Consider the following 23,998-nt stretch of genomic DNA (forward strand, 5'->3'; position numbering starts at 1 on the left):
AATTTACAGATGTTACTAACCTTACATACATGCATACAGTTTTATGTATATACTCAAGCCTCTCACGGGTGCCATTAATTTAACTTTCTGTGCTGTGAAAATTTTCAATTTCAATTTACCTTGTTGACAATTCAATCAAAGGAAACTGATAAGCAAACACACAAATAAACGTAATGGAAGGCAAACATAAACACGCACATACAAGTACATATTCACAGCCGTTCACATAAGCTTACTTGTGGCACATTACTGCGAACCGCCAGTAAATCGATTAATAGTTTTATTAGTGAATAACCGTAAGCTAAGCTCATCACAAGACGAAGAAAACAACCGAGAAGATGAGAGAGGAGTAGCCTCTGCGTATTGCCGCAGATTAACTTTAATCAACAGACCTCGCCGAACTTTGGCAATCGCTGTCGTTAAAAAAAAGCAACTTGAAGTTGGTCGCTATGCCACTGACAAATGCCGGCTTGGATGCGAAAGGAATGGTACGCAATTTATCCAAGACCGATGTACCGTTGTCTGTCAACTTGATATTAGCGTAATTGCAAATGTCATTTCTGACAGTAAAAGTAAAACAATAAACGAGCTCACGAGCACACACAGACACTGCCACATACATTATCCATATCCGATGCGCGAAGGGAAGGAATAATGGAAGTTAATTGGACAGGGCGCGCCTTCCTGTGTGTATTTCGCAAATGAAGCTCTCATTTAACAAATTGCAAATCAAGTACAGTGGGTTTATTACAAAGAAATGCTGAGCAAATTCCGAAATATTGATTAATTAGATCAGCGTATAAGGAGCGCAGCAAAAAATCGGTTAAACTTTTTCAAATGAATCCACACAGCGAAAAAAAAACAAGCAAATAAAAGGAAGAAAGTAAGGCAAAAGCTGTTTTTTTTTTTGGAGAAGCAGCCCACAGTTAAATCACCCAACCAATTTGTCTGATGTTTATTAGTAAGAACGCTTATACAAAGGCGAATGAGTTTGCGAGTTTTGCTCAGCTCCCTTTGGCTGTGAGGTAGCTATTGACAGTATTTGTTGTTGTTTGTTGGAAACGTCTCCGCTCCAAGCAGCTTTCTGACTGCGTGTTTATGGAAATTTTTGAATCCTCGAAGAGTTCTGAAGTGAAATCATATATACTGACGCAAGTGATTGTTATATTGTCGCATTTACACACACTTATTGACAATATTGTTCGAATCTTGTTGTCGCGTACTCAACTCGCATCCATTTGGAGCTTGGGAATTCAATAGCGTGCAACAGCAATTATGCTAAGTTAAAGAATTTCCGTGGCTGGTAGGGAAACATTTGCCCTCATGTTTGTCCGAAAAATACCTACTTATAACAAAAAAGACATGATAATTATATTATATCGTGTATATAATCTCCATGCATATTCCGCCAATCCATCTTAGAGTATTTGCGCCATCAGTTGGGCGCTGCCTCTGTGATTGATTTGTCAATGCATCAAAATTAATTGAACAAAAGGGAAAAATAGCCAGAGGTGACATGTCATTTTCGTTGCCTTCACTGTGACCCTACTCTTCAGAGCACCCCGTGACTCTAATACGCTCTGTTAGCACCTTCGTCGGCTTACACTGACCGACAGCATTCTATTAACTAGGTGTACAACAACAACAAACGTTAGCTGTTGAAAAGTAAATAAATATATTGCGCATGAAATTCAGACGATAATTTTAATTTTTGTTTCCGTTGGGCCAACAATGAAGTCACACATTGAGGTAGAATAATTAAATTTTATTAATTAGCTGTTAAATCAGCCGAGAGCCAACAATTTTCGACAAGCGACAGACTTTTTGTTGCTTAAGCAATAAATATTTTCACCACTTGCCATTTATTTAACCGATTAATTAACGCATTCAGCAACAGCGCACACCGAAGGGACGTTGGAGTTGGGATGCTTCACATACACAAAAATGGATGCAAACTCTTACATCTCTTTCCATGCGGCTTAGTGTGTTTCTCCGGAGCGAAGCAAATCACAGTATTTGACTTGTAACAGATGTGAAAACGAAAACAAAAGCCAAAAGGCAAAAAACCAAAAATGAAAATCAATGAAAGCTAAACAAAAAGGCACTTCCAAATGTCACTTCGGAAATGAATTAATTATGCCTTCGCTGAGGACATTTTCGTTCAGCTCCTGCTGGCAGGTGCCTCGCTTTCCTCCATCTCGAACCCGTCTTCGTGTTCACTCAGAGTTTTTAGAAATGTCGATGGCTTGAAGCGGAGCAAATCTTTTTGGCGCTGGCAGCGAAGTGAGTGAGTGAGCGATTAAATGAATACGCAATGCACGAATCGGGAAAGTAAATAATGAAATGAAAAGAGAACAAACATCGCAAGTGATATGGGTAAGTGAATGGCGACAATGGCACACAAGCAGCACAAGCATTTGCTTACATATTTAATTGCATGGTAGAGATATATGGTATACGAATGCCTTCCAAAGCCTTTTAGCAGTCGCCACTTTCAAGAGGGGTACTAGGCTAGGACTCTTTTACGTCTTGTATCGAAAATCTAAAATTCTATTTATATGCTAATTACGATTTACGCTCCACATTTTCTATTTCGATTCGTGCTATGAAAACGTGGCTTTTTCTTCTACTTATACCGATGTGATATACACAAATATTGTAATAGACAATTAACATTTTAATTACTTTAGGTTTACGAATGGGCAGGTGTTCCGAAGCAGTTCTTCATGTAAATGAGGCTCCAACAGTATAATTAGCTGTGGGCATTTAATACGTTTGTCATTGTGACCGTTATAGCCAAAGCATCGTGCACTTAACTACTCAGTTAACAGCACTTCGGCAGAAGCTTAGCGCCACCATAGTACAGTTTAGTTATCGAATTACTTCGGAAAAATTCTAAATTTCTTATGGGTCGATTTGAAAGTCTGGTATTTATTATATAATATTTATGCAGTATTTCTGCACCAGTGAGGCCTTTATGCGAAACTAATTTCAAAAGCGGATAACGGTAATTGGTAATAACAATTCGAGAGGCAGCCGAAGTGCACATGTTACTTGAGATTAACACACTTATTGGACTCCATTATTGACACTATAGCTAAATTAATTTCTAGTCCAGTTCAAAACAATAGAGTGCACTATCTTCTGAATTAAAATGTTAATTCACAAATTTTACCAAAGAGGAAGACGAGCTGATAATATTATCTACTGATAATATTATGTACTTGTATGGTGTGAACATTTCGATGAAATTATTTCATATTTATTGGCAAATTCATGAGCAGATAAATTGTCTGTTTCCATGTGCGCATGTATGAATGTGTGCGTTGTGCTGTGAGTATCTCCTAACCGTAAAATCAAATTCATTTTAATCATCTGAAAACAAAAAGATAAAAATATCAAATATTCATTTGAAACTTGTGTTTACGACCACAACACAGCAAATAAATTAAATGCTTAATTGCGTCGCCTGCAGTCATGTTAGAATATAAGTACATAAATTATGCTACTAATTAAAATTGTGTCTAATGCTAATGTAAATATACAGTTTTTGAAAATGAACAACAGCAAATCTCTATAATTTGAAAGATTAATTAAAGACAGTAATTTGATATTAAAAAATATGGTTTAAGCGTACACAAGTCCATATCTGAACGACAATTAAAGCTTCAACACCTTGAAATTTAAACTAAAACAAAAAATGGTAACTTCCGCCTCACCTAAGTTATAATACCCTTCGCAGGTGCATTATTTATAGCGTAAAGAGTATCAAGAGAAATGTATATTGATTTTGATCAGTCAAATTACATGGGTGCTATATGCTCTAGTAGTCCGATCTGAACAATTTCTTCGAAAATTGTAGCAATTTAATTTCGTGAAGATATCTTGTCAAATAAATACAAGGACTTGAGTTTGGCCGATCAGTTTGTCTGACAGTTATATGCTATATTTGTTGGAACTGAACAATTTCTTCGAAGATGGCAGAAATGCCTTGGATTATAATCCCATCAAATTTCATAAAAATCTTGTCAAATAAAAGAGTTTTCCATACACGATTGCTAAATTTCAGGTCAATATATCGAAAACTGAGGGACGTGTATATAAAAACGGACAGACGGACATGACTAAATCGACTCGGCTTGTCACGCTGATCATTTATATACATTCATATGTATTTCCTTTGCAGAGTCTCCGACGTTGTCTTTTGGGTGCTACAAACATGGTGGCAAACTTAATACACCCTGTTCAGGGTATAAAAATGGAGTGGATATTCTGTCGAATATCGCCACTCTAGAAAAACTTAAAATCTTGTTATATATTCATTTACAATAAATTATAACAAAAGGTTCAGATTTCATGTGTACGAGCACAAGCACATGGAGATATGATATGTTTGTGTAAAAATTAAAATACCGTATTTGAAAAATAGAAGGGGGAGAGCGGGTGTTCTTCTTTCTTTTAGTGTGAAATTTTGCCCATTTCGCTTTTTACCGCCTATTGTGATAAATATGATTTATGTGATATTTCACACCAAAGGACATAAACACACACACGAAAACAATGAAAATTCAAACAAAGACCTGGGAAAGCTACGCTGAAAGCAGCTGAATGTCCTAAGCTTGTGTCTTCCATTTGAGTTTATTTATTTCAATTTAGCTTCTATGCCACTCCTTGGCGGCTGTCTTGCTTTGCACGCATTTCGCACATGAGTCAGCATTGCGACGTCATGTAGGAAGCCCCTCGACCCGCTGTGATTTGTGTAACAACATTGCATAATGTAATTTTCGCTCACGAATTACTGTCAGAAATAAAATTGGGAAGCAGGCAAATTTTGGATGAAGAAATTTTCTTCGTTGCAAACTTGCATTTATATGCAAATATGTTGTGAGCAAAGTCAAATGAAAATAAATCTTTCTTGCTGTTTCAAGTGTTTGAAATTTTAATTCATCAGTCCTCCAACATACACTCTCTAAAGGAGCAATGTAAATACACCAACTTTCATATACACTCCTCTCCTACTCATAAAACTAGTCTCGCAAGCTATCGTGTTATCAGTCTATAGAAATCTCGTTAACCCATCGTTTGGATCGTATTATGACCTCATAAAACGCGCGTTCCCGATTGGACTAGCTATAAGGCGGTCATAAAATAATATTAATGAAGGCAATTCTCTACTTCGTTTAAGTCACGCAACAGAGGTTGAACGAAAGGTCAATATTTTGAGGAAGGCAAAAGATGTAATCATTAGGGTGTTTGTATAAAACACGATACTCGAGCAGAACTTTCTGAAATTGAAAAATTGCTATTTAATTATTAAAATGCTCGTATCACTCTATAAATGAACGAGGTCAATGTTCGTATTGATAAAAAACAATTCTGTGTTCAATAAATTCAAATAGAACTAATTAAGACTTGAGTAAAACTCTTTCCAATATGTTTGCAATATATTTGGCGGTGTGTGTATATCTGAAAACTTAGAATGATGAAAGTTTCAATGTCATAAATAAATCTTAAAATACTTCTAGTTGTCCAAAATAGAAAAACACAATACATATTCATTTGTCAGGGCGACACAGCTTAACACAAACCTTAAGTGGAACAAATCCGCAGTGCTCGAACTCACTTGACTTGAGTGTGTGTGCACTAATCGTATTTGACTTTTTGATTGTCAGGTAAGTCGTTACAACAACCTTGACTAAGCAAACAAACAATCAAATCAACATTAATCACTCGGGTTCGGTGGGCAGTGCCAATAGCGCACCCCCGTTTGCCAATACAAACACACCCACAGCAGCGCCCCCCGAAACAAAGTTTCATTCAAGAACACTTGCTTCCTATTGTATGGTAATAGGCGAAGAACAAAAGTTACACAATTTTGGTTGACATTTGGCGAGACGATTTACGCTTGACAACTATGTTAATTGCTTTGCGCTGTCTGTCACCGAGCGTACGATAATTGGAGCTGGAGCTGAGTCAGGTGGGTGTGCGTTTATTTGACGCTGACACGAATTAAACTCGGCGTATTGGAATTGGTTTTGTTTGTTTTTGCCATGCTTGTAAGTACTTAAGGAAGCACTGTTGGAACACACTTCCATCTTTTGGTAGTTGTTATGTCTTCTATGTTTTAATAATTTCCTTCCCGATTGATTGTTTAAGTACTGAAGGAAACCTTGGAACTTTGTGTGCTTAAAACAAAAAAGGAATAAATAACGGGATAAGAAATGTTTACCCGAGACAATAGCATTAAAAACAAGAATTATCATAAATACTGTAAGACAACTATGCGATAAACAAGGATTCAAAGTTATTGTAGAATTTGATTCGCTCTCCATTGCTTATTAATTATATAAAATCTATTAATAATCGATTAAAAAACTATACACACAGGTGTGTGAACAGCAAATTTCGATACACAACACATCATTCTTTTGTATTTATTGGGATTCTCCTTAAGCTCATACACTACTCTCCCACTGCTGTACTTACGTAAACTTTCATATATTGTAGGAAGCTTTGTTTGACTATTCTGAAATGGATTTTGTAAATAATTGAGTGGACTTGGGCAATTTGTTAGTTGGTTACACCACCAATAAAGAAAAATAACAATTTCTCCCAGAAAAGAGAAAAGTCCTTCAGAAAACATCTTATTTTCGTTTACCTCAACTGTATATATTTATGAATGTACAGAGATTCACGAATATTGATTCCGCACGAACAAAATGCCACCGCGTACACAAGTCGACAGGAAGAAGCCCACGGCTCAGCTGACGCCTGCTGGAATGGTTGCGGCAACAAGCTATACAAGGCGCGCTCGTACAGCCAGGGAAATGGGTAAGTTTTTGCACGGAAAGTGAAACAAAATGACGTTACAAATAAGGTAAATACAATGCGCAAATTTCGTTACGGAAACGTGTCAAGTGTCGCTGATTTAACTGACAGAAATTTGCGTTTCCTAATATTTTTTGTTAGCATTTTCAACAACTTGCTGGCGTTTATAAGCTCGTAAGAGCGAATGTGCGAAATGTGTTTGTGAATACTCATTTGTTCTTGCTTTTTCATATGTGTCAAGCCACATTTCTCACTTGTCACCTGCGAATGCCAGGCCAAAGGAGAACAGCAATATGCTCTTTTCATATAAAGAAAATATTCGAAGTTAGATGGGTGAAAGGCGAAGGTTGAGAAAGGAACCAGCACGCCGGCTGATCAAAAATCGAAAGCCAACAGCTAGAAACTCTGTCCCGTTACTCCACTTAAATCGGGATAAAGCGTTTGGAATGAGGTTGCAAATGTCATGTGCGCACGAAGACTTGCACACACTCTCAGTATTATATTATTTCATAAAAAATTTTGATGAATAAGCATGTTAATGGGCACGTTTCCACATTTATTTGCCTGTTTCGTTGTTTTGAATTCCTCGCATTTACTTCAAATACAACAAACACCTACGAATGCGGTTGGAAATTACTTTTCCTTTTTCGAACACGGAAAGTTTTGCAAGGCAAAAAAGCAATCTCGTTTGGAAATATGCCTAGGAATTTTGTAATGAGTTAAGTGTCCGAGTGCTGATTATAGAGAAAGGAAGATTGATCTAGACGGAGTTGGAATCTGAAGAAGTAAGTTTAAGTTGAACGAGCAAGAAACAGGAAATAGTAAAATTCATTTCAGAAAGTTTCGAAGAAATTACCCAAATTACTGCAAGTTCGTTTTTCTTATTGCAAATCGGCAGCATTCTTTTGTTGTGTCATCTTATCACCTCTTGAAGTACTCTCATGACTTTGTATAATCCAGAAAGTGTTTTGCATTTATCAATAATTTTGAACAACAAAGATCTGGATCAACGGATACAACAGTGAGGGTCCCTCCCAGCTGATTAAAATACACTTACTCATTGGGAACGTACAATAAAATACACAATAGGTTGTAAAATGTATGAATTTCACTTTAAAGTTTTCCGTTGATATACTATTCAATAATCTTTTATGCTTCATATTCTCGAATCATCATTGATGACGGCTCCTCCGGTGAAACTTTCATTATTTTTTCCGATGATTATTCTTAAACGAAACGTATTTTGCAAATCACCCAATTATGCAATAGAGCCTTAAAAACGTTTGTGTCGAAAATGTAAATATGGAATTAAAAGTTAGTCCCGAGTCTCATAAAAAAGATCTCATCCTTGGAGTAATTACTGCCTTCATCTTGTCAACTTAAGCAAACATTTAAATAAGTTAAACAATTTTCAAAATTGGCACAACTGACATGTCAAACAAGAGAACTAAATACGTACATAAAGATTCATTCATAGCTTTTAATTGCATGCCAACAGCCGAGAATGCCAAAAAAGAGAACTTAAAGGGGTTTGATATCAAAACGAAATGAAAGCAAAGCATTGTTTTAAATTATGAGTACACCTCATCTAAACAACTCACGCATGCACTAATAGCAGCAGCAAAAAGCAGACACAGTAAGTCACAAAATTGTACGCTTACATTTAGAAATCTTACTGATATGGCATTACCAACTGTTACAAGTGCAAGGCAAGTACACAGTTCATGCATTGAAAGGTGTGGGTAAAAGAAACTGAGGTGTTCAGAAGCTCAGAGGTATCGAGGCCTTTGTTTTTCTATATTGCAATGGATTCTTTCAAACTTCAAAGCTTGGAAATTCCATTGATTGGTAATTTGTCGTCTACGCCCCTTTCCAACCATTCCCATTTAAAGGCCCACCTATATGTATCAAAGCAGGAGATTAGAGCCATCGTCTGCTAATAAATATTATTTTGATTTATGTTTTCCTCTTCACGGGGAATTCCATGTTTACTCAGATGCGGTTCTCGAATTAGCCAGCGGCTCCAATAAGAATTCGTATTCAGATCGATTAATCGGAGGAGAGAATTCAAAGAGTTAAAGCACAGATGCCACATAATTATAAGAACATGGGAGGATCGACGAGCAATTAACTGAGTGAGTGTAACCTCAAATTCGAACATTTTTCCTACACATACCAATGCAAACAATGCAAAGCCATCCCACTTTCAAAGTTGCACAATAAAAGTTTTAATTTATGCGACACTCTCGGCCACTCGACACAGTAGCTGCTTTGCTTTCAAACTGTCCAAAAACAATGCGCCAGCGACGATATTGCCATTGTTGATGCTATTGTATTTCGGGCCATGATGCTGCTTGTGTGGCAAGCCTTTGGTTGATGTTGCTGACAAAGTTTCATTTGTTTTTACTTATACCGTTATAATGCGTCGCTTCTTTGTTGTTTGACTTTTGCAGAAATTATTTGTTTATTTTCCTTTTGTGGCTTGGCTTGGCTTGGCTCTCGCAAGAACCGGCGCCATTACTTCACTGCACAGATTTTTTTTAAATAGCAATCGCACCGCCACCAGAGTTGCATTTCGCAAAGCCGGAGCACCTCGCAGTTAGTTGTTGGCAGCAACGATGTGGATTGTGGCTGCTTCAGGGGGTTAACGTTATTGCAATTGCACGGTGAGTGAAGCCAAGGCACAGCGTTGCCAATTCTACAAAACAGCGAGTTCTGTTCACTACCACAAACGCAAGTGCAGGCACGTGTTTGCCAAATGTTTGCATGTAGATGGCGAATATGCGCACATACATTGTCAATGAAGAGTTGCCGCATACCACTTGTAGTGTGCAACCTGAGGCGACATTTAAATTCGTTGCAGGCTCATGTGGTTATTGCTTTTGTTGCTGACTATATATTGCCATTGTCGCTTTCACTTGCAACACATTCAAGCATATTGTGGCAGCGATGATACTCTACAATACACCTGAGTACATGCGGACTGCAGAAGGGCGCTTGCATTGCTGTTGCACTAACCTAGTAGTGTGTGGCGTGCCGCATGGTGCAAAGCAAATTTATGTGCCGACGCAGAAGCTGTGCAACAATGCCAAACCCCGAATCGACGGAGAAAAACAAATTTGGTTGAGGTAAAATTTAGGTGATTGCCGAATGTGTGCATGCGTGTGTGTGTGTGTCTAAATTATTGAAGTGGTTAACGGAGATGTCTGTGCGCGGCGTTTGAATTAGTTCACACAACTGCGTGTGACCAAGCAGCCGAGCGGAGCCGCTCGAACGTGCCACTGATTTGACCGCAATACATTACAAGCATATGTACACATACATATATTCCCTGTATGCAAGTGTGTGTTTGTACGCATGAATATGTAGGCCAGCCATTGCCACCCAAATAACCCTTGCCACTGCCGTGCGATTTGTATTGTAAGGACGCGGCCAGGTAATGCGTAACGACGAGAGATTGCGACTCCGCCATATGTGTGTGTGAATAGATGGCTGCTGTCGCTGGAATCAGAAGAAATTATAATATTATGACCGAGCGATAAAGTGTGATTGTAATGAATAAGCGCCGCAAAAGCAGCAAAAACGATGGCATTTCACACAACAACCACCACGCCAACAACATCGGTAATGGTTGCGCCCATTGTGCCCCAGTTCCACCGCAATGACCCATCAGCCTGACCGCCAACCCATTAACGCCAAGTTTGTTACACCTATGGCCACAAGCAACGCCTCTCGAGTGCGTCATGCTGATAAATTGGCGGTTGAATGTTCCGATTATTAGTGGTGCTACCGCTACACTGGGTCATACTTGTTTCTAATTATTAAGCCTCCGTGAATTTTGGTTTCCTTAGCGTTTGTTTAAAATGCATGTCTCGCGCTATAATTCACCGACTGTGGAAAAGCTTTTCGGTTAGGTCAAGGTTGCCATAAAAATCAACTAATTTCAACCAACAACAAACAAATTAATCATTTGAGTTCTCTTTTTTTATTAAAAGAAACAGATTTGTAAAAATTAATGCAAATAATCTCTCCATTTGTTATTGGTGTTTTTATCTTAGTGACACCTCTTTTGGACATTACTACTATACTATTGTATATTCCTCAGCATCCAAATGGCTTTTGCTTTGCTCTATACAGCATCTAGTAGTACCAGATGCAGACCTCGCATAGACAGATCGACTTATATCTAGGAAAGTATTAAGAATACTGAGAGTTTGAGTTATTGGATTTAGGGCTGGATGGATAGCTTAAGTTCAAATTTTAATGTCGGAACGAATCATAGAGTAATGTTTCAAATACGACGGATCTCTGTCATTTGCGGTAGACAACATTAAGGCTTATATATTGCTTATGTTAGTCATGGCTTAATTCCGCACGCTCTGCGTTTATGTATGTGACTTCCATAACTTCCCTGTAGCTTAATGGACTAGTTTTAAGTACTTGACAACCAGATAGAGTAAGAAAAACGTCAGACAGGTCAGCGGAGCTAGTCGCACTAAAGTAATCCAACCCAGGATTCCAGTTTCGTTTAATAAGGAATATCAAATAATAATGAATACTCGGTGATAAGTTACTAAATATAATTAAATTTGAAATATGGATTTCGAAATAATCATCTTGAATTAGAAACTGATACTCAGAACTAAATGAAACCTAGATCTATAATAGCAACCTTCGTCGGCGCAATCAAATAGCTCACTAATAAATTGACGTGAATTGAGACAAAGGTGATCTTCTTCTGACTGGTTCGGTTTCAGCTAGAGATTTCTCGCTTGGCTTCGGAGCTAGATGCAAATATGTGGGCGCACACCTAGACACACATTCACCGTAGTATGTGCCCAACAATGTGTGTAGGTGCTTGGAATTTTGTCATATCATCAGTTTTCCATCAGGAGCATTAGCAAACGGTATGCATTATAAATTGCATACCAACACATTTGCACGTATCCTTTATATTGCGACTCATTATATTGCTTTGTTTCTCTTGTTCTTGCTGTTGCTGTTGCTGTTGTTGCTGCTGCCTTTCTGTCATTGCCTTGTCTCTGATGTTGTATTATATCGTCGGATGATTCTTTGAAATGTTCCATAATTTCAATAGACTCAACTGTTGATACTTCTCCTCTCTTCTTTTCTTCGCTCGTTCACTTGCACACAACTAACTAAGTGACTCGGCTATTGTTCGAGTTCGAGCTGCTCGCTTCTGTCTTTGCCATTCTGTTTGTCTATTGTGAGCATAATTTCCACATTTACCTGTTACTGCCGTGACATCCATGCGACATACTTGTATGTGTCGACAGTAATGCCAAAGTATTAGAACGCTGCACATACTCCTGTATATTTGCGCATCACATGTTCAGTCACCCATTATAACATACACATTCCTTCTTTCTGCATTGCAGTCTGGAGCAAAAGAAACTTCCTCATTTAATTTGCTTTATGCTCGTCGATGCATTGCCTTCGTCTTCCGTCCCTTTGTGCTTAGATAGTACTAATAAGTATACTGCCACAAAGCACACGCATACAATGACATGCTTCAACAATATACTTGTATGTATGTAACACAACATTTCCTTTGAATATGTCTTTTTCGCTGCCTTCTGAATGTCGCCGCGCTCTACCATGTCGTCGGTTTATTAGTTGCCTATAAACTAGGTGTAATAATACCTCTAGTTGTGAAACATATACCCTGTGATATTAACGCGGGTGCTATTAGGGATGCGATTTAAAAAACACCTTCGAATAAAAAAGAATTATAATGCTCTTAGGCGTGGATACAAGTGGGCGCTGCCTTAGCCATAATCTATTTTTTTAATCTTTGCCAGCTTCTTTAACACTTGCAGGGGCAGGGTATATGAAAACTTCTGTTCAATGGCTGTTACAGATTAATCATCACAATTAAAAAGTTGGTGAAGCCCGTAGGAAAGGTGCATGTGATTGAGCCAAATAACCATTATAATGTACTTATACAACAAACTTGACTAATGAATTTTACAGCTTAAACATTCAAAGCATAAAAAAAAAAAATCTGAAAGAAGAAAGACCAGCTTTTAAGTATTTTTACATCAAACTTTAACAGCAATCTGAACAATTTAAAAATGTTCGGGACTCGTTGTCCGATTGCTGAAATCTCTCTGCGTTTCACTTTTTCAATGTTCAATATTTCGTTTAAAGAATCATCGTAAGGGACTACTTACTTGTCATGTAGAAGAACAGCGTCAGGAAGGCGATCATCTTGATGGGTAGCCTGTGAGCTAAATGCTCAGCTTTTAGTCACAACAAAACAAGCGGTATCCGCAGCAACGCCTAGATTTTTTCGGACAATTTGTATTTGTAAAAATGATTTTTCAGTGATGTTAAATATTCTATTCGTTTATAAGCACAAACACTTTACTTCAAAAACGGCAAAAAATATGCAATCAAAATTCACTCACACACGTTTATAGATGCGGCTCTCTGGCCATAAGCGCCCAAATACATAATCTAATTCACGCGTCAAAATTTGAGTACGTCAAGTGCCACTCTTCGTGAACGAATCAAAAAAAAAAACAAAAAACAACCCGAACAATGACGAGAATCGCGCACAAAATCACTGACAAGCAAACGAGTGAGGGCCTATGTAAAACTGTTTATGTGCATGGATTTACATATGCAAAGTGACCGCGCCAAAAGCCGAAATTTATGTTTTTCAACGAGCGGTTTAGGCGCTCGAATGGTCTTTCTGTTAGCGGTTGCACAATTTTGCGATTTCCGCTCAACGAACGAGCCTTTTTCGTCGTAAATTACCGTTGTCTGCACTTTACTTTTATTGCATTTATTGGGCCGTTATACTTCACTTAGTTTCGCTTTTTTACACTTGTTGTCTTTTTCAGTTATTTCCGCGTTTACCAGCTTTATTTAGTTACCACCACTCAGCTTCCTGTATCCGGCTTTGCATTTGGCTGGCGCTACGGCGTATGCGTATTTGCATGCGTTCGCCGCCTGTACATACATATGGATTTGTTTTTCCACCAGCCGACCCGGTTGGTCGTGTAAAGCTCGGTGGGATAGTACGGAGTTAGTAACGGTCAATATGTGGAACTGTTTGCCGACGCGCCACAATTCACAGGCAATTTTCACACATGACCCCGGAAACGCTCACTAATTCGACGCATCTCCGAAAGTGTGCTTGCCTCCAACAGACAACAACAACAACACTCGCTGTTATTTCTAATCAGCGCTTTCGTGCGTCTGCTTTTTGACTGCTGTTTTATTGTTGGCCACTTAGGCGGGCAGCGAGCTGTAAGAACCGCTGCTTCGGATGCCGATGGCTTTCATTGACCAAAATTGATGTTGTTTCCAATTTTGTAACTTCAAATTGCGCAATAATCTGAATTATTTTATTATTTTCCAAATATTTTTTTAATAAAACAATTGCTTTTGCTGGTATATCTTTATTTTATAAAACCCAAATGTGAAGTATATCAACATTTTTAATGAGACAATATTTTAATTCAGAATTTATTCATTTGAATTTTTCAACCGCTTATTGATTCAAAACCCGTTAGATTATTCCTTCTGAATCAATTTTTACCTCTAGTTAGGACTTAAAACGGCGAATTTTCGTTTATTTGTGTTTTATCAATTGGACTTTTGGCTTTCGTGTTTTGATTTCGATTCACTTTTCATTAGACTGAGAGTTTGCATATCTCAGCTCTCTGTATATTTGTGTGGTCTATTTTTACTTCACTCATTGCAATATTCATATAGTTCTGTGGTTTCTAGCACAATCGAGCAATTTTTCTATCGCCACGGTTATTGATCATAGTTGCCCAATTTGTTGTACACTCAGCGCTTTCCTGCTACATCGTCGAGGCTTTTCGTCTTTTATTCCCTTTTTTCGCTTTTGCTTTTGAATATGTTCATAGGTATTTGTTTTGCTCCAGTTTCCGCTCTGTTGCAAAATTTTAATTAAGGGCTTGTGTTAAAAATGACGCTTTATTATTTTGCTGTATTATGGAATTTTTGTATGTGTTGGAGTGCATAGACACGTGCAACACACTTTCACACATGCAAATAAAAAGCTCACCGTTTTTTACGGTACTTCGTAGAGAAGTCTATTTTTTACTTTAAAGTCGTGGTGAATGCGGAATGCGAAGCGATTTTCAAACTTTTTGCTCTCGCAAATATTTGCGATATTTGTTTGAATTTTAATTTTTTAATATTTGCTCGCGCAAACAATTTCGCATTGCCACATGACGTGCGCGTTAGCAATTTACAACGGGGGAATTATGATGCTTAATTACTTAACACCGAAGCGTTGATAGGCTTTTATTTCAATAATAATAGGCGCTAATGCCACTCGGCAGCGCTGTACAGTTGACTACATAAATGCCTGCCGGCTGCTCCTTTTTCGGTCGAACTCGGTCGGTCGTGCGAATGCGAAAAAGTTCGACTGTTTGGCAACACTCAGCGGTACATAGTTGTTGGTTGGTGCTTTGTGGCGCCACAAACACACAAATACCCGCAATTCTCACGGCGGATTTTACAGTTGGCGCGCCCACCAATCGTTGTCGTACTTTTGTTTGCTGCTCTTGTTTTACTCTGGTTCTGTTTGGCTTTTTTGCAGACGCTGAGTTCGGTCGGTCGTGTCAGCTATGCGTAAATTAACTGCCAGCAGTGCGCTACCACATTGCTGATTAAGCGTTGTTGCGTGGCAATTTTAGTTATTGCAGTTATTGTTGATGTTGCCAAAGCCTTTAAACCGCAACAATTTTCGGATCGAACAGTGAATTGAATTTAATAAAAGCGCATTTGCATTATTTGGTAACTGTAAGCTGTGGCTTGGTTATGTAAGCACCCGAAGTCGAGCATAAATGTATGTTATTATATCACTCATACGCCGCGTGGGTTCTAACAAATGGCTTTGCTCCTTCTTATGGCCGCACTAGAAATGTCAATTTTCAATTAAATCATTACTTTTATGGTTTCACTTTCGTTTTTATTCAATTACCGTTTAATATCCCTTCGTTACGTATTCGTGTAATAGTGTTTATTTTTCTGGTGGTTAACCAGCACCAGCTGCCAGAATAGCTGTCACAGCACAATAAACAGAAAAATGACTGGTCATTTATAAACTTACAGCCATTTGTGTAACCGATTTTCATCCATCCCTTCACCCACTCAGCCACTTATCATTTTTCACATTTTTATTTATTGGTCCTTTTGCACTATTTCATTTCTCCGCACTTATTTGATTGAATTGTCGCTTTGTGGCTATTGTAGTTTTGCCTTTTTCTGTTACTTCAATGGCCTTTGCGGTTAATATTATTGCTTACTTAGTTCCCTTCCACGGAAAGGTCAACAGAATGTTTGTGTGCAGGCGTCGGCGTCAGCGTCAGCGTCGGTTTTTGAGAAATCGTTCGATGGGCAGACCACAAAACACTGTAATTAAACAGAAACATATCGAATTTAGTTGAGCAGAGTAAAAGTGAGGGTAAAAAATAGTATATAAAATTCGTGCTAATCAGTCTTTATGAAACTTTAGTTTTAGAGTATCCAATAGATATTTGGCTTGCTTATTATTCATAAATGTCCCCAGTTTGAGTCATCAACTTGAGCTTTACGCTATTTTAACTTGAAATTCGCTATCTACTCAGTTTAATATACATTCTACGCCACGTTCATAAGAAATGATGATAGTTAAAAGAGAGTCTTTCTGCAAGATTATACTAAATATCCATAAAGTGTGAAAAAATAAATAATTTAATTAAAGAAAAGTAAAATACAATATCCTTTATGAAATTATATTTTTTCATTTGCTCATACATCTCGTTTGTCCATTGTATGGTGAAAGAACAGCTGTAAATATAAATATTAGCTCATAAATACTACTTAAGTAAAGGGCTACTAAACTTGTCTTATATCTTTACAATGCTGATTTGCTGGTTCGAACAATTGCCTTAACAATTTAATATCTTTAATGCGTTTAATTTCTACTTGATTGAGATCCTTGCATTTCAAGAGTATCAGAAATATCCGAAACAAAGTGTTCTTCCATTCGAACGGTAGGGGCTTGCTTTCGCGCCAGTTAAACTTCATAGCAAAAAACATGCAACCCTGCTTATACAGATATGTTGGCTTGTGTGTCCTTCTGTTTTGAAATATACTCTGGAGCATCGACCACTTGAGTTGCACATTGAATTTACGTTTTACATTTTCAATTTGTTACGCTCCATCACTTTCGGTTGTTAAACGTTCCCTTCAACGTCCTTCCATATTACAAACGTTTAGCTATTTCTATGTTTAATATTTCACACAGATGCACAGTTAGCTACTGAAGACTGACGATAGAAGGCGATACCCTTACCACAGAAGAAACTTCCTATTTCTCTTTTGGTGTTCGCGCGAACAGCAAATGGTCAAAAAACTTTCAGCAACTCATTATTGGGGGAAATATAAACATACATACACACTTCCGTTTAATATATTCTTTCGCTGATGGCAATACTCGTTAAAATGCTGTCCATCAATTATATTTAGCTTTAATTAAGCTGAGCGTAGCTGCTTAAAATAGAAAAATTGCTGCTTTAAACTTTATATTCCTTTCATTTCCAATTCAAAATTAAGCACTTAGGCCTGCAGCTATCTTTCGCCGTATGAGAACAACTCTTCATTATTATGCATATAACTCTATATCTATTTCGGTTGGTTTTGGGAGTAACAAGCGGCAGTCAGATAAACAAAACTACAACTACAATATCAAGAGTGTTTTACCTTTAGGTTACCGAAACATAGTTTGATTTTTCGTTCTAAATTATATCTTTTTTTTTGTATTATATTATATTATTTAATATTTCAATGAGTTTGACATTCCGATCGGGTTCAAGCATTCGTTCAATCACCGCCAATTAGTTTGTGGTTCGCGCCCGTCTAAAGCTACCAGAGGCATTTGCAGCCAGCCCTCATTTCTCGCAGTGCATCCGCAAGTATCTGTCAGGCAATTGCTAAAGGCTTGCCACTCGAAAGTGCATTGTCGCTAAGTTTACGAGAGTAGATGCGATGTTGCAAGGTTAATACTACCGTTATTGAAACCAATATAACCAATTTATGCATACAAGCACATGTCAAGTCTATGTCTGTGCAATTGTTGCTTTCATTTGCATACTCGGCCGTTTTTCTCCATGCTTGTTTTATCTCTGCTCGGCTCAATGAATTCAAAATGTCAATGATGAACTTTTCATTGACAGCGTCAAGCAGAAGCGTCGAGGCCGATTCAATAAGCGACGATGAGTTTTTCTATTTCTGATCCTTCCAATTGACATACCATATAATGGCGAGATTGATTTGCACTCGTGTGTATGCGTTGGAACTTGCGTTCAATAGGTTTGAGTGAAAGCTCATACATATGTTTATGTATATGAGTGAGGGTGTAGAGCTACATAAGTGGCTCAAGTGCACGGACGAATGGTTCACGAGTTCAATTAAATTTAAAGTAAAGACTTAATGATCAATGTTGGACTTATTAAAATTATACGTTTAAATTGTTGATTGAGAGAAAAACAGGATTTCCAGTGAGAGCGTCGTTCAAAAGTTTACTTAAGTAGTTCTTAATGAAAGCAAATAAAATGACTGAGCTTTCTAATTATAAAAAAATTTACAAAAATTAGTAATCCAAAAACCTAGAATCACGTAAATGTAAATACATTAAAGCCATTTACAATTAAACATATCATAGGAAATCAGTGTAGGGGTTTTGTACCATTATATAATTAATATAAGGAAGTTTATGTCATACTTTTATCAAGTTGAAAAAGCACGTTTGGCAATCCTTTCTAATTTTAAATTATTAATTTATATTTATAGGTATAATTTATTATTAATTCACAAATTACTACATTCACTTCTCTAACTAACTTTCCAAGCATTGGTTTTAGACTCCTATGGAAGAAATAAAGTATTTTAAACTGATTTTGGCGATAAACCATATCCCAGTAGTATATGTACAGGTCTCTTCTCATTTTTATCGGAAAATAAACAAACTCAAGCACTTAAGACATTTTCTTCGCAACCATGCAAAAAGCATCCAATTACAAAACAATCGTTTAAAGGCATATCAACAAAAAGCTGACGGCGTCGAGTTAAGTGTGAAGAGCTTGACGCAAATGCAGTGTGGGAAAAATATAAATTGTTTGTGTTAACATTGATTTTCACGCTTGGAAAACACAGAACACCAAGTACATAGATGACAGGCCTTTTGTACGCCTGTCAGCAGTGATATGTTTGGAGCAAAAAAAAAAAATTAGAAAAGAAAAAGAACGTTCTCCTGCACAGACGGCCCATGTTAAGCACCCTTGTAGCCCCCACTCAATAAGTGGATTTAGATCAAAGTGACGCCACAGCGAGATGAGCAAAACAACAGCCGCATTAAATACACATTACACCATAGCTTTTGTTGTTGTTTTGGCGTTTTATTTAAGTAATATTTGCTGATAAATATTTATGTCAAAAAACTATTCTCAATTTGTGGCAATTTAAATGGTTACCTAAAATAAATAGAATTCCTCAATACTTGGCGTTTTCGCTTTGAAATATTCTTTAATTAATAGGACTATTTTTCACCCTTTGGATTTGAAGTGCCAAGTGGATCTTCGATAAGTATCATATATAAGCAGACCCGGCTAAAAATGTGTAGGTCCAATTTAACAGCTACTTGGCAGTAGATAGCTTAAAACTTAGATTATCGCTGGTAATCGAAGAAGTAATTAGTTTGCAAGCTTCAGTAAGGGATCGCTTGCTCCGAGTCGACATGGAGACGATGATTTATTTCACTGAATGTTCCAGATAACCTTAGCAGCAAAATTCCTACAATGCTATATAAACTCAATTATTATAAACATCAATTCATTCCCTTCACTATACTTATTTTAATACGAGTTTCTGAGAGGATGAGGTTCAACCTTCTTAGAAGCCATGGCTCTTAATATATAAGTAATATTGGGTATTAATTCCAATCAAGCGTCCATCAATATCTGATGTTATTTTGGTTAGAACTTTTTATGGGCTTTCTTATTAATACTTTACAACGCTCATTGTCTGCTCAGTAAAAATCACCTTCGCTTTTTACAGCATCCTCGATTATCTGTGCCTGCAAATGTTCGTGTTACAAGCCCCGGCCTCACGGTGCAAATGCCAAACAAGTGGCGTTCAGCGGAAGACACTGTAGACGCATTGTTGCTGGAATTGGTGGCGCTTCTATTGACAGCAACCACAAACCACAAATTTTTTCACGCGCTCATTGAAATTTCACGTAATTGCGTATTTAATGGCATTTTTCACTTTTTAAGCACGAGCCTATACTTCAGATTCTTTTGCTTCTTTATTTTCGAATTTTCTTTAGTTTTTGCTTATCACCTGCACAAGCTTTTAGCAATCACCAACACTCGACCGCAAAAATATTTACTATACAAGTATATGTATGTATTGACGGGGGTTTTCATGCTTTGCACTTTCCTTTCGTCTAGTTATATTCGTTCTAGAGATTTTATCGTTTGGCTTGTACGTGCCTTGGTTAACAACAAATGCAAATTGGCGGTTGCGCGAGAACAGCAAGTAAGGAATTCGTGGCAATAGGAAGGTTCAATGAGCGCTTCTTCCTTCGAACCTATGCCACTTTGCACAACGCAGCCACGTTCACCCGCACTGTCAGTCACACTGTCACATTCACTGTCACTGCGTCTGTCACAATCACGTGCGCGACGGTCGTTGCGTTTCCGCAATGCAATTGGTGTTTGACACGCAGCGCGCGGTTCACAAGTCTACACTACTCACAACACTACTCTGGCGCCATGGTTTATGGCAACACACTTGTTAAATGCCGTTGCAAGTAGTTCGATTCCATTCAAATCAATACGATACGCGCCTCAATCGGTGCGTCGCGCACATCAGGTGTCACAAACGGAGCTGTTGGAGCGTTAGTCGACTCAATTGCTTGTGTTCTCAGTCGCTGTTGCATTGATACTGATTGCGACGCGCTGGTTTTCCGATATGCTACCAGCCTGTTGGTGTATGTGCGTCCGCCACTGTTGGCTGTGAGCCTTGTACTTGTCGCTTCGACATACAGCACCGACGATTTTAGCGCTAAGCAGCGGCTCATGTAACACGACAAGGAAATTTGCGAAGAGACAGAATAGTTTGTACGCCGAGAGCACAAAAAGCGGTGGCTACTGAGTTTTTAGCATATGTTCGCTCTGTTGACTTTTAGAGGCACACGACGGCAGTCGACTCGCTGTGTCGAACATAGCCGAACACAGATGGCGGGTGATGAAGCTGTGCTCACCTAGAGCCGTCGATGGAAGCATTATTCCCCTCCTGTCAATAGTTATAAGTCTAGATTTATATTAGATGGCTAGATTGTTGTCACGCTGAAGTAAATAAGCTAACTTTGAATTCAATACTAACAACATTAAATATTAATTGAAATATAAATCACGAAAAATTAGGTCAATAAAATACAGTAAGTACTGCCTAATGAAGTAAGTAGTTTCCTGATTAGTGTTACTTAATTCTGAATGAAAAAAGATATGTTGGCTTTTAAGGAAGTGTTTCAGTTAATACACAAGATCTAAAAACTGTAGCTATTCTACGAAGGTAAGTTATGTCAAATAGTAATATATAGCCATCTAACAGTATTATCCAGCTGAGCGTTATAAAACCTAGAATAACTTATTATTTATTTATAAAGACACCATAACTCAATTGTTATAAAATACATTATCTCATTAGCCATACAAAATGCAGATTTAAAAATTTTAAATATTTTCTGTAACGATAATAATGGAGAAGCGTATTAAATTTTGAATATTCAAAAATAGATGTTTATTGTTATTGCATATGTTGTTTCAATGCTAAGAGTACTTAGAGAGCGCATGCTCAGTTGTCGAAACACATTGTTCTCTTATCGGTAGAAAACGAGAAATGAAGGCGAAGAGAAATTCTGCGGCGATTTCACAAAATAGTAAATTTGTCCCACATTCGAGGTGCCAAATTTAACGGTTCCGAATTAGTTTTGCTGGTGTTATTCTTTCCTTATGCATTGTCGCCTTTGTTTTATTGCATTTATGTACTTCCATAATTACCATGTAAGTGTACGTTTGTAGACGCGTCTCCGGTGAGATATTGTGACAGAATAGAAACAACAAAAATCTTACCGCCAAATTAAATAATGAGTTGAAACAAGTCGACACGGAGTGTATAATTTGCCGTTACATGAAAAAAAATCCACCTTTGCTGCTTACTATTAAATACACATTTCATGTTTGAATTTAATTAATGCTTTTTTCATTTAATTTCAGAAGTCACAAAGTATTAACATCTGCCTAGTCTGCATCAATAAGCCACTTAGTCATATAGCTAATATGAAATTAAGATGAAGAGAGTACTTCAAATATAAGTATGCAAATTGCAATAATGAGTAAAAGTGGAAAGCTCTAAGCTTAACTTGAACTTGTTACTAAATTTTATGATTGAGCAAATAGTTTGGAAGAAAAGGATATTGAGAGAGGGGATATCCTCGAATTTTATGTTAGTTTCCCACTAAAGAATAAAAGTTCATCCCATACTCTCCTCGACTTCATCTAACGAAGATCAGTTAATCAATATTTGACGATTAGAGTGATTGCTCCAACTGACAAGTGCTTATATAGTATTTAAGATTTTCTAAATCAATTTGGAAATTTTTAAATATTGTGTATACACAATAAAGGTCTACAGCTTAAAATATACTGAAATTGTCCTTGAAATTAAGCCGCGAGGTAACCATGAAAAATAGATACCACAATAAAGTGCTCCTCTATAGCATAAAAGCAAACAAAATAAAACTTGTTGCTTGCGGCCGAAAACAGATAACAAAGAAGACATGAAATTTCAATATCGAATAGCGCAGCCAAAGTCAAACGAAATAATGGAGCGAATGTGCTTATAAAATTATTAAAGAAAAAATTGGCGTAAAGAAATAAGGATACAAATTATGGGATATAAAACGCCAACGGCTGCATGAAACAATAATAAAGTTTTGCATTAAAAGCAACTGTATGCTAAAGAGAGATAACGGTATCAAATTTCTTTACACTAGTATAGGCTACGAGACAACATACATACGAGTATGTAAGTATGTACAAGTATATATGAACATATCTTTGCTCTACTAGTTTTAGCATGTTTCGTCAGTCATTAGACTTTTTTTATACTAATTACTGTAAAGTATTGTTTTTCATCGAAAATTTGGCAGTGGAGGTCAGCCTTATGGACAACCAAGCCAACCACAAGTTGATATTATATATTCAGCACAATGATTTAAGCTAAACAGTTAACAGATTTAGTTTTTTAGGTAGAAACTTTAACATATTTCTTGAAATATTTACTGCGCATATATAATTAAATTATATTTGTTTAAGGAGCTAATGTTCCTTTGGCTATGTCATATCGAAAATACATGAGTTGTAAACTTTCTCTCTCGGTGATCCATAAATATTCGAAAACTGACACCAAAGTGAAATAAGTACCGAAGTATAACAGCATTCAATAGAGAAACGTTGTCTTCTGTAAAGATTCATCAAACCTTTTTATTTGTGGGTGCTTAAACTTCAAATCGGGTTTCTTTTCAAAATACATATAGAATTGAATATAAATAAATGAATGCGTCACATTTGAATATATAATTTAGTTGCGCATTTACCATAATTGGGAAGTTGGAGGTTTCCTTGTTGTTCAGTAATTGAGTTAATCCACAGGGAATTTATAAATTACCCTTAACAATTGTTTTCAGGTTTTACTACATATTGAGACTAGAATAATTACTTATGAAATGACTTGTAATGTTCGAACTAGCATATTACATAACATAATATACGATATTTATCAGAACGGGTGTAAAAAGCTGAGAAAAGGAGAATATTGAACAGGTATATTATTTGACAATTCATCAATCGTGAAATGTGGGCTTAAAACTTGTTGGCCTACCCACTGGAGAGTACAGATAACATCAACCATATCTTATAAATAGGTCATAGATATTTGTGGGATTTTATATTTATAACGTTCGGAATGGATTTCCTGGGGGAAAAGCTAATTTTACTTCGGGCATAATTTGGTCTCACGGTCATTTATCCAGACTTGAATACTTTTTGCCATAATA

The 23,998-nt window shown here is 37.1% G+C and overlaps 1 protein-coding gene across 2 annotated transcripts in view; it reads right to left on the reverse strand.

Moving 5' to 3' along the window:
* Positions 1 to 20,982, reverse strand: part of dpr10 (defective proboscis extension response 10) — a 134,385-nt gene extending 113,403 nt beyond the window's left edge. Inside the window, exons 1-2 of one of the 2 annotated variants that reach the window (XM_036364034.2) lie at positions 19,918 to 20,982; positions 13,023 to 16,248 (exon numbers count right to left, since the gene is read on the reverse strand). In XM_036364034.2, the coding sequence (XP_036219927.2) occupies positions 13,023 to 13,059 (37 nt within the window). In that variant the 5' untranslated portion in view covers positions 13,060 to 16,248; positions 19,918 to 20,982. The remainder of the gene's footprint in view (positions 1 to 13,022; positions 16,249 to 19,917) is intronic. The other variant, XM_036364036.2, reaches the window with a different exon arrangement.
* Between the last annotated feature and the right edge of the window lie 3,016 nt (positions 20,983 to 23,998).

Source organism: Bactrocera oleae, chromosome 6 (genome assembly GCF_042242935.1).
Source record: "Bactrocera oleae isolate idBacOlea1 chromosome 6, idBacOlea1, whole genome shotgun sequence".
NCBI lineage: Eukaryota > Metazoa > Arthropoda > Insecta > Diptera > Tephritidae > Bactrocera > Bactrocera oleae.